The 12,412-nt window shown below is 37.6% G+C and overlaps 2 protein-coding genes across 2 annotated transcripts; both read right to left on the bottom strand.

Annotated features, from left to right (window-relative positions):
- Positions 1-291: 291 nt before the first annotated feature.
- LOC117813020 (G2/M phase-specific E3 ubiquitin-protein ligase-like) lies at positions 292-1,947 on the bottom strand. Its single transcript, XM_034684100.1, has 3 exons — positions 1,843-1,947; positions 1,136-1,325; positions 292-889 (listed from the first exon to the last, which is right to left on the bottom strand). Exons 1-3 carry the CDS (start codon positions 1,945-1,947, stop codon positions 582-584), a joined length of 603 nt encoding a protein of 200 aa, XP_034539991.1. The 3' UTR covers positions 292-581.
- A 587-nt stretch (positions 1,948-2,534) lies between these two features.
- On the bottom strand, positions 2,535-6,368 carry LOC117813094. The gene is made up of 10 exons (XM_034684216.1): positions 6,206-6,368; positions 5,932-5,997; positions 5,726-5,788; positions 5,137-5,559; positions 4,919-4,976; positions 4,518-4,637; positions 4,042-4,180; positions 3,756-3,851; positions 3,162-3,454; positions 2,535-2,782 (listed from the first exon to the last, which is right to left on the bottom strand). Exons 1-10 carry the CDS (start codon positions 6,314-6,316, stop codon positions 2,535-2,537), a joined length of 1,617 nt encoding a protein of 538 aa, XP_034540107.1. The 5' UTR covers positions 6,317-6,368.
- Positions 6,369-12,412: the final 6,044 nt, after the last annotated feature.

Genomic DNA, 12,412 nt, shown 5'->3' on the forward strand with positions numbered 1-12,412 from the left:
ATATCTTAATGTAAGAAACTTACAACTAATTCTGTGCAATTCTGATATTAAACCTGTATCTGAGAAAAGAGAATTCAAATAAATGTTGTCAGTGCCTCTTCTTCTATTTGTACATCTGTAGATCATATTACATTTTAGTTTGTACAAGAGCAGCTACTGTAATAAAACCATAACTTCAGCCTCTTATACTCAGAGTTATAAAATGTTGGAAAGTAAAAGATTTTAAATAATAATACAGAAGGCATAAACTCTTCCTTTATATTCCTGTTTACTCCATTTCCCATGAAGCATTAACATAGAAGGGCTATTGAAATATAACAACCACAGTAATAAGTAGTAATGCTTAAGGAACACAAATGCAGTCATGTTAAACTTTCATTTTGAACCTATGGAGTCCCATAAAGCACATGTGATTCATTAAACTTTACACATGAAAACACACAACACAAAAAAATGAATTAACATCTGAACATCAGAGAAAAAAACGTAGCTGGTGCTTCAAACATATCAGGCCTGACCTACATTTGTTAATGCTTTTCTGTGCATGACAAATCTAAGGGACTAGTTTTCATTTCATTTCTTCAGATGGTGCTGAATAAAGACCCATTCATCAGTGCTACCAGGAAGCAGTAGTGAAATTCATCATCATCAGCCATTAATTTTGTGTTCACAAAAAGCTGAAGCTCATTAGCACATGTATGTGCAATAGGGAAATTTTTGCTTTCATCGTGAATAAATGTAACTTTAGGGGTTGGATGAAAACCGATGGCAGGGACCTTGCTGCTTCCTGTAGCAAATGCCAGGATGTGACCGGGGCTCAAAGCCTTCAGGAACGCCTCCTCGTCCTTGGTTAGAGTTCTGTCTCCAAATGCATCTTGCAGTTCTTTATCTAAAAGCAAAGTAAAAGTAATGTTGACTTAGAGACTGAAAGACAACCTGGATCTCAGGATGACTATGTCAGTGACTGAAAGATTATTGTTTTAATAGTTTGGTGAGAAAGAAGCTATATTCTTTGCTAGAACTTGAAAAGATGGTATTCTTTAGCATTGTTATTTTTTGAGGGGTTGTAAGCAATCATTTAACAGTCTTCCTGTGTTGGGATATATTAATGTAAGACAAGTGCAATTCTACTTACTTTCCACACACTGTAGAAATTCCCGAAATTTTACCACCGTCATCTCCTCCTTAGCTCTCCTGTTACTCCCCAAAACAGAGTAGCTTGGCTTGAGGACACCAGCAATGAAGTTGGCTCCCAGCTCTTGGCCTTCCTCTGGTTTGTCAAGCAGTACACGCAAGCAGGGGTTCTCTCTCAAGAGGGACAATACCTGGAGGGAGATTCAACAGCATTTGAGACTGCTAATGAAGAGTATTTGTGGTTAAATATTGATTTATTTTCTTTCTTTTTTTTAATCACAAACCATTTCTCTTAAACATTTTATTTTTATTACTACGCAAATGTTTTATTGCTACAATTATTTGTGCAAATGGGAGAAACAATAGAAAAAAACCCCAGAATGCTTATGTTTTCCCGAGTATGAAAGTAAATAAAACACCTCAGATAGAATTTGGACCTACATACAAGACACATTAGTCTCCAGCATAATCACTAACACTGTAAAATAAAAACTTTAATTACCCATATGTATTTACTTTATCTGTGATGGTCTCTAATTATGTGGTTAAATAATAAATGTATCTTCAAATTAGTTTCTTTTTTTTTGGAGGGGGTTTATCTCTGTCAAACTGAGTTCCACAGACTTTGCAAAGAGTACTGAAGGTGTTCTAAAGGCTCATTGAGGCTTCATACTAACACCATACAGAACAACAATAACAACAGCTCACCCCATAGTAAGACAAGCCATCAGTGAGTTGATCAAGACAGCTCTGCCGTTGCAGAATGGCATGGTACAGAGATGCATTTTTCACAAACGCATCTCTGTTGGACATGGTGACAGTTAGTGGGAGACCTTCGACTTGAAATCGCCATGAGTCACAGCAGCTGATGGCTTCCTCCAAATCCTCCTGCGTGGCTGCATGTTTAAACTAAAAATTATAAACCAAGAATTAAAAATGTCTGCACATGTACTGTATTTAATAAACATATAGTGTAAGTTGTGCATTCTATCTTACAATCCTTTTAAAATACCCTTTCTAAAACTTTTTTTGTGATTCAACTTTTAGTATGTAAAACAAAATAAATTTGACTGAATTCCACAAATACAAAAAAAATCTAAAAAAATGTAACAAATCAAATTCAGTTTCTATTGCTGTACTCCGATTGATACTTTTTGAACTAAAAAAAATTCTTTACATAGGGGAAAAATAATACCTCACTTAATTGTTTTCTATGAGCATATGTTTTGCTAACTTGCTAAGAAGCAATGGCATTTAATAAACACTTAATAACAGTTAAGCCATGCTCTGTATTTCTTCGTCTCACCAATTCAAGATGGATACAACCTAAAGTCAGCCATCCTATAATAACAATCATGAGCTTACATGCTGTACAACATTTACAGTATTACTAAAATAGCCTACAGTTCACAATTACACATCACCTTTTTGAGGTTCTCCCTTAACCCAGGGTCACCTATATTGTCAAGTGTGACGTGTACTTGGAGGACGTCACCCGACACGATGTAGTCCACAACATGTGGGGACAGAAACGCTGGTGGTTCACCTCCTTGTACAATTATCGTTGACATCATTCTGCCAATGGTTCGGTACACTCCTTGTTGCAAGTGGAGAATGTTCAATCTTGGGGCACATCCATTTGGGGTGCCTGAAAGATCAGAATCAGAATCAGAAATACTTTATTTATCTTGGGGGGAAATTCAGTCATTATAGTTGCCCCTATCCACAATAAGTAAGAGTATCAAATAATATTAATAGAAGAAAGTAATTAATAAGATATAAATACAAATACAATGAAATTAATGATAATAAAAGTATGTACAGAAGACAAAATAAGCTATGTAGAAAATAAAAGATGATTTGAGTCAACATCAACATGTTTTGTAAGGAAGGTGTAAACTGGCATTCCAACCCAATATTTGTGACCATGTAACCTTTAGTAGGAGACATAATAGGAGCCATACAATGGAAAATACATTAGAAATCAGAAAACTCTGCGATTCTGGACTACAAAATCATTTTAAAACCTTCAAAAGCTCCGCTGTCTTGGAAGATAGCCTTCACCAGTAAACGGAAAAACTCTCGTCTGGGTCCACCAAAGTCAGCAGCATCTTCCTCAGCATCTTGCTCATCACTGGCAAATTTGACATAGAGCATGTCATGGCTTTCCACAAAACTTGGTCTTTTAAACGGACGCAAAGCTGTGATCCACACATTTGCGCGACTGATATGGACTTGTCTTGTTCCTGCTGATACAACTCTCTCACTATGAGCTTTCAGAAGGCCTGCAATCTCTTCTCTGCTGAGCATCTCAGAGGACCTATATATGAAAAAGACACAATAAGAAAGACAAACACACTTCTGGACATATTTTACATGTGCATTGCAAACATGAATGCATAATTATCTTAAGTGCACAGTGTTACATCATAAAAAAGTCAATGTTGGTAAAATTACTGATAAAATACAGTTATCAATCTTTGAAATGTACATGATGAAACTTGATAATTTGATGCACATCTGTTTTGACAATTATCTCCAAAAATATTTCACTTGGCGTACAATGTTCACACTAATGAATATTAGTATATGCAGTAATAAAAAAAACCCTGTAATCTTACCTAACAACATGAACAGAACTAGGCATGTCCGACTCTTCCAGGAGACTACGCTGAATTGCCTCTTCAAGAGCATCATCTTCCTCTAGATAAACAGGGCTGAAAAAAATGAAGACAGGGACAACAGAAAATGAATCAGGCAAAAAGCGAAAATACAGTATAAACCTCAAAGAATCAGAGATATAAAAATGACTGAAGATTTTAATTCACTGTTGACTCAATGACTCATAACATCAATGACCAAACGTATGCATTGTAGTGTTTCTATGAACCTCTAACAATATCTTACACAAATTCTGCCAAGTTATAAGGAAACAACTGCCCCAAGTCTTCTGCCTGTCCCTCGTTTTCACTCTCTAGAGTGCTTCCCCCTGTCTCCTGATGTCTGGCCTCACTTTCCATTGGTGAAGAAGACACTGGATCATGCACTGCATAAAGAAAATATCATCAGGAAAAATGTTTTGACATAACACATACTTTGTTAAATGTGTCCTAAATTAGCCCTAATCCCATCTTTGAGTATGCTTCTTTAAGAATTCTCAAGAGGATTTTCTTAAAGGATTTAGGTAAAAAAAAAAAAAGCTATTCGGAAAGTACTACCTCTCATTCGTTTTCAGTGGTAAAATTCTCTTTACCTTGCTAAACAAGAAAAAGCTGCAAAATGCTAAGAACAAGATAGCCAAGAACAAAACTGATATCTCAATAACACTTCTGAATAAACATACAACCTGTAAAAACACAAATTAGATAAAGGTTTTGACCTACTTCTGTCTTGGTGCAATGACATTTCTTCCTGTCTGCCATTATCACTCCCATCATCACTGAGGTCTTCTGGGTCCTGATAGTGGAGCTCACTTTCCCTTGGGGACAGTGGCGCTGTACGCACTAAAATATATGAGCAGAAGAAGGATATATATATATATGTATACACCAATATCAACAAATTAAGGCATATAATTTAATTTAATATTCATACTTAATATATTTATGTATTTTTTCTGACACGTTTATATCATGACAGTTGAGAAAACTTTCCTTTTCACAATGGCAACAATGTCATTTTGTACTCCGAAACATCAGGGACAATTATCTACCCATCAAGAAAACAAATTAGATTCTAATTACAATGTCGACCAACAGGAAAAATCAACATTCATCAAACACACCTTTTCTCCTCTGCCTGGCTGGACTTTCAAAGTCACTATCCGACAGCTCTTCAGGTTCCTGTAGGGGGGGGGGGGGGGGGGGGGGGGGGATTGGACGACACAGAGATACTTATTGTATATATTTATATCCGCCTCTATAAATTTTGCAGGACAGAGGAATTGAGAGTTGTACAGAGTTTAACATTGACATCTGCTGAACATTGTAAGACATGTTTTACCTGGGCAGGTTTGTGGATTCTTGCCATTATGTACAGACAGGTGCTGGAGGAAATCGAGCCAACTTCTTTCCCCCCCCATGAAAAATTGCTTGACACATTTGGTTTCATTAACCTTTTAGATCCCCGGATTGTACTCAAATATTCAAATGGAAAAGGCTGGCCCACGGGTAATGCAAATGTCTTTTTAAATATGGCAGTTATTTCCTCTTGAAGTTCTGTTTCGCTCCAGTCAGACGTAAAGGAGATCTTTCCTATGAGGCCATCTCGTGCCAATTTAGTTCTGGAGTCCCCTCTTGGTATACAGAACATTGATTGAGGAGAAAAAGGCAAGCACACAATATCTTTGGTGTAATGCTTGCAGGCCTTGCTTTTTCTAACAAAACGTGGGCATGCAGCTTGTCTAGGAAATGATGGAAGGGGAACCTATAATAAGGAAAAATATAAACCCAAACAGAGACATACATTACCAGACGTCCATAGCAAGTGCTGGTTTGGAAACAAATGTATTTTTAAAAAATATCTTGTAAATACTCTCTTTAGATTGCCGATGTTTTAAAGTGAAAAATGTAATGACTGAATGAATACTTACAGAATGATCATTCGGTGTGTGGAAATTTGATCCTGGTGTCAATTGAGTTGAGTTACTGGTGCCCTGAGGAGTAATAAAATACAAATAAATGACATTTGCCGTTATTATCATGTTGTGTCAAATATGTTACACTGGTGAAAATGAAAATGAATCATATATTTTCAGATAAGAATTAAAATAATCTAACTATAAGTATGAAAACCTACCGTGCGTTGTGCTGTCAAGGTGGAAACGCGGGATGGTCCTGGTCCAGGCGCGGTACTGGCAGAACTCTGGGGGGCATTTATGTTTTAACTGCATTAAAAACACTTTTTCCTCAGGGTAATGTGCCTATCACCAACTAAATATATAAAATAAAATGAGGTACATCGTTCGTTATCTAACAGACCTGACCCATTTTGGCTAGCTTGATATGCACGATAACACCATAGGCTAACACTGAACACAGTCTATCCCACATAGCTTCGAAAGGAAACTTACCGAACGATGTGGTTGTTGTGTGGTCGTCGCTGCCACCAAAGGTGCATTTTGGAAACTCCGAATGGCGTCCAAAACAGCTCTTCCAATATTTTCTGCCAACTCTGACGACATTTTTCACAGTGGCTGGTCCGGCCAACAGTCCGTCCAAGTCAGTCCAAGTCAGTTCTGACTCTCCTGACAGACTATGGATGACCGCGATATCTGTATCGCTTTGTGAAGCTTTTATTTTGGTACTTCCGGTCGGCGGCAGTGTGAATTTGCATATCAGCTAAATATTTAGGATCGCGGAGCAACATTTAACATTTAGATTTATATTTAACATTTATATTTATATTTAACATTTAGATTTATATTTAGCATTTAAATTTATATTTAACATTTAGATTTAGATTTAACATTTAGATTTAGATTTAACATTTAGATTTAGATTTAGCATTTAGATTTAGATTTAACATTTAGATTTAACATTGAACATTTAGATTTAACTTTGAACATTTAGATTTAGATTTAACATTTAGATTTATATTTAAAATTTAGATTTATATTTAACATTTAGATTTATATTTAACATTTAGATTTAGATTTTATATTTAGATTTAACAGTGATTTTAACTCATTATATTATTCAGAACAAAATTAAATGTGAAGAAAATCACAAATATTCCTCTAAATGTGATAAAAAAAGTGACTTTTAAAAATGCACTCTGAATTTTCATGACGTTTTGGAGCTAAATGTGGAGAAATGTTGCTGTTATTATCAGTGTGCACAACTTTACAAACGGCGCCCCATATATGCGTGTGTATATATACTATTTTTGTGAAAAAAGAATTAATAACAAAGTCATACCATTTAGCAATGTTGCTCCAGCTTTCCATGTCTTGTAGTTTCGGTGTCTGACTTATATTGTGCTAATATTTACTTTGTAAACAACTCCTCTTCCGTCTCAGAAACTTTCTTTACCATTACTTCTTTGCAATGTTTGGGTCCAACTTCATTTTGAATGGTACAATAACACTAATTAATCATGCTGACTGAACAAAACTAAAGGAAGTTCAATCCATCCATTATCTTGACCACTTATCCTGTTCGGGGTCACAGGGAGCTGACTTCGGGCAGAAGGCAGACAACTATTCACGCACACACACACACACACCTACGGGCAAGTTAGAGAGACCAATTAACCTGGTGAGCATGTTTTTGGACTGTGCGAGGAAGCCGGAGTACCCAGAGAGAACCCACGCATGAACAAAGAGAACATGCAAACTCCACACAGAAAGGCCCCTGACTGGAACCCGGAACCTTCTAACTGTGACAGCGCTACCCACTGCACCACTGTGCAGCCCGTATGTTCAATCATCAGAAATGATTTAGACTGTGAGACAAAGAAAGTTCTCATATGAAAATAAACTCTAAAATAATGATTATTGAGAAAATAAGACATTTTTGACATATCAAGAATATTTACATCTAGCAGTTTAAACGTGCCCACTCAGTTTCCCCTAGTTGGTGTCAAGTTTGGAAAAAGACCACAAAACAGACTGGCTTTGTTGGAATAGAACTCTATTCCCCAGAGGAGGCAAAATATGACAAACAGAAAATAATGATCTTGACTTGGTAGCCTTTAAAATACGTGCTTACTAGGGGTGAGCCAGACTAAGGATTTGCTTAGTCGAATCTGATTCATCAGATTTTGCCCATAGTCGACGAATAGTGGAATGTTTGTTGTTTTTCCTTATTGACCCAAAGTCTGCATGATGGTGACCACATGACAATATTACACATAACCCTTTACAATTAAGAGACTCATAGCTTAAAGTAAAAGGGACAACAGAATATTATAAGCATAAAACTTAGATTTTTTAAATCTATATTGCAAAAACAACGAGGTGATGAAGGAGCGAAAACTCAAATAAGGCCACCATCCGTTAAACATGGAACAAAGCGCCGTTATAGAATAAGGAATCAGGAGATATTTAAACAGTGTTCACACAGAGGAGAGCAGCACTGCAGAGGGTAGTTTGTCCAACTTAAGACTAAACATTTGTATAATGTTCAAAATCAAACCTGAACCAGCTAAAGGGTTTTTAAATCTCTTAACAGAACCTTTTAAAACAGTCTTTCATCACGTCTTTGTCCGCTTGAGTCTTTTCAAATTGTACGTGAGGAAAACCATCGTGTGTACGGGCAGAAGTGCGCTCCTTGCTTTGTTGACTGTAAATCCTGTCTTTGAGAATATCCTCTCTGATGGTGTGGAGGTGGATGGGATGCTGTGGATTGTTTTTGAGGCTTCAGACAGCTTTGGGTATTCCTGCTCGTTCTTTTGGCCCCGTACAGTTTTTGTGTGGTCCGGTAATCCTTGATCTCACAGCCCTCTTCATGAAGCTGCTCCTCATCTTCATCACTAGTTTTTAGGATCAACTGAAGTTTTATTTCCTAACATTTTGAGCTACCATGAACGTAGAAAGATTTAAAGACCAGCTGAGGTACGTCTGCTCCACAGCTCCTGCTAAATGTGAGAGTCCACCTTTAATTACCAGGGGAGATTTAATTACCACTTTAAGGAGATTTAACACTTCAAGAGCTGTTCTCAGAATTACATTAAATAAGTCTATATTTATATAAAATAGGATATATGAGACACTATTTTACAGGAAACAGGAAAATAATGTAAAATTAGACATTGAGCACCCCCATGGTTTGAATGGAATGATCCACGTTTCATATGCAAATATTCGACTATGAGATTGGCAGTCGACTAAGGCTCGTTAGAACGAATCGTCGAATATTCGACTATTTGGGGTCACCCCTAGTGCTTACTGATGAAGACATTTCTCCACCGAGTGTATGCTCACCAAAAGCTCCTGTAATAAAAAATGATTATATTATAAGTTTGTATTATATCAACCTTGTTTTAAACGTAGTTTAATCATGATCTCTGGGAAATGAACTGCATTACCCACAATCCTAGACTGTCACAGAAACATCTTCTGTGTTTTTTTTCTCTCCATGGCCTTCAAAATAAAATAATGTTATATGGGAATCTGATATGTAGCGCTTTATGAATCATAATGGTATCACACTATTATTGGTTAATTATGTGTATGCTACTTACATACATTATTTAAGCTGAATTCAAAGATAAGCCACTGTTGGAATTATGCTGTTGACAGTCAAAGACCGCTTTATTTGCCCAACTGGAATCAGGAAACTTATTTTTGAAGGAAGCTTGTCAAGAAAAACATTAAAGCTTATTAAATATCTTCAGAAAAAAAAAAAACATCATGAGAAAAGCTACATGCTGCATATGTCACCGGAGGATGAAGCTTGCCAAAAAGAGTGGACAGGATTATTACAGCTGGTAAGCATTTCAATGTGTTAGGCTTCTTAATTCACTCATTGGGGGGTTAATCATACAGTTTCTGCAGCACAGGAGCACCACAGGGGACAGTGCTCTCCCCCTTTCTCTTCACTCTGTACACCTCGGACTTCAGCTACAACTCTGGGAGCTGTCACCTCCAGAAGTTCTCCGATGACACAGCCATCGTCGGGTGTGTGTCTGAGGGGGACGAGCTGGAGTACAGGGAGGTCATCATGGACTTTGTCAACTGGTGTGAGCTAAACCACCTTCAGCTCAACACCAGCAAGACCGAGGAGATGATCGACTTCGCTGGAAAACACACCGGACTGCAGCGGTGAACATCCAGGGGTTGGACATCGAGGGGGGGGAGACCTTCAAATACCTGGGTGTTCACCTCAACAATAAACTGGACTGGTCACACAGCACCGACGTCCTGTACAAGAAGGGCCAAAGTCGTCTGCACCTGCTGAGAAGACTGAGGTCCTTCGGAGTGTGCCGGACTCTTTTACGGACATTTTATGACACTGTGGTAGCGTCTGCTTTCTTCTATGCAGTGGTCTGCTGGGGAGCAGGGAGCACAGACAAGGACAGGAAAAGACTTAACAGACTGGTCAGGAGGGCCAGTTCTGTCCTGGGCTGTCCTCTGGACTCCATAGAGGAGGTTAGATATATTAGACTCCCACCCTGCAGAACAGAGCGCTACCGCAGGTCCTTCATCCCATCTGCAATCAGACTGTTTAACACCAGCACTGCTGTGTCCCTTAATCATCTGTTCTCATCTTTCATTCCACTACATGGAAGTTACTATGTGACTTGGCACATTCACAAATAACTACTGTATCCATCTGAATCCCACTGCTCTTCATACTGTGTATGTCTGTTTATAAATCACCTGGTGCAATTTTTATCATGCAATAACTTACCTTATCTATTTATCAGATAGAATGGAGGGACATGGAGGGACGCTCTAAGGCCAAATAACAGGAAACATGTCTGATCTGGAGATCGACACCAAAGCAACGGAGGTAGAAACATATAACTGTGTTGATTATCAGCCAGAAAAGAGGCATTAAAGGGAGTCAGAGAAACCATGTCTGGATGAAAGTCATTGCAGCAGCATGGGTTTGAAATCTAAACTCCAGCTGAAGTTTAAACATTTGATTTATAAATCCCTTGATAAAAAACAAACTTATTCAGCCGTGATACAACACTTTAATAAAAGTAATTATTTATATTCAGGGGAAGAAACTGCAGACCTTAAGATCATTATAAAAAAAAACGTGGCTACTCTCAAAACAAGCTGCACAGGAGACCCCAGCCTGAAACTGTGTCTGTTCTGTAAGAGGGGAGCGGCAGCACTTACTGAGTCTGTGTCGGGGTGCTGAGGGCACAGACCAACCTGCGCCGTGTCCGATGGGGTAGATGGAAAATATTAATATCGTAGACCGCACACTGTTTAACCTACCAATTGTTATTAACTCCAACTGTGGTCATTTTGTGACACGCAGCCTCTGCAAGAAATCGCTAGTGTGCAATTACGCACAAGTCAAACTGGAGTGTTACATTAATTATTAATAACTCAGGACGTGCTGACAGGTTTTGATCTCATATGAATGAATGTTTTTATTCTTAAATGGTCAGCTGACACACACACACACACACACACACACACACACACACACACACACACACACACACACACAGGCCATCCATTCAATAAAACAATCAGGAGTAAAACAATGGTCTTCATGGTAAGTCCTGTCATCAATCACATCTTTCTGTTTGAATCACCAACAATATTTTCTATAGAGAGTTCTCTGTGCACACAGGAGTATTGATACTGAAAGCTTCGTAGATTTTTAAAGTAAATCAATAAAGAAAACACAGATTTGTTAAAGGAAGAAATCAGCTGACAGCTCACGCTGCTCAATGTCAGTTCAAAAACGTTTCACAGGATGGATAGAGTGAAAAATAAAATACATATTAGGTATCATATCTAGTCTTACGATCTAAACATGAATCTGTGAACCTCCGTCTGTCTGTCTGAAAATGCACTGCACTGTTATGAGCTGATTCTCAGCCACAGTCAGATTTTCTTTGCTGCACCGTGCTCCACACTGACATGAAAACTTGCGTACACGAAGTGAGACCTGGCGTGGGATTTGAGCGTATCCTCCACCCACGCTCAAATTGAGAAATGCAGACCTGTGCGTGGAAATGGTCATACACCCTGTTTTCAACATTTAAAATAACACAATATGACCATACAAAAATAATGAATTCATTTGAGCGTCTCATGTTCTACCTATGTACTTTTTTGAACCTGTTAAATAGTGTTTATTTTGCAATGAAATGATTTAATTCAAGAAAAATCTGAATAAAGTTAATTTGTTTTTTCAAAACATAACAAAAGCACTGTAAATTAATAAACAATCTATTGAACAAATAACTGATGAATACAACTGAAATAACTATAAATGAAACAATTACATTCAAAATGTAAACAACAATGAAACAACACACTTTGCATTACAGAAAAATCCCTCTACTCATCGTTCATCATTCTCGTGCGCGTATCGTTCGCTCGCGTTCATCATACACGCGCTTATCTTTCATCATTCGCGTACGCGTAAGGTTTATCATTAGCGCACGCACATCGTTCATCATTTGTGCGCATCGTTCATCATTTGTGCGCACATCGTTCATCATTGTTAAAAACTCTATTTTGTAATGAAATAATTGATTTAAAAACAATCTAAATTAAGTTAGTTTGTTGTTTTAAAGCATAGCAAAAGCACTGTAAATTAATACAAAATAATTTATTGAACAAATAACAAGAAATAATCAA

Source organism: Notolabrus celidotus, chromosome 1 (genome assembly GCF_009762535.1).
Source record: "Notolabrus celidotus isolate fNotCel1 chromosome 1, fNotCel1.pri, whole genome shotgun sequence".
NCBI classification, from domain to species: domain Eukaryota; kingdom Metazoa; phylum Chordata; class Actinopteri; order Labriformes; family Labridae; genus Notolabrus; species Notolabrus celidotus.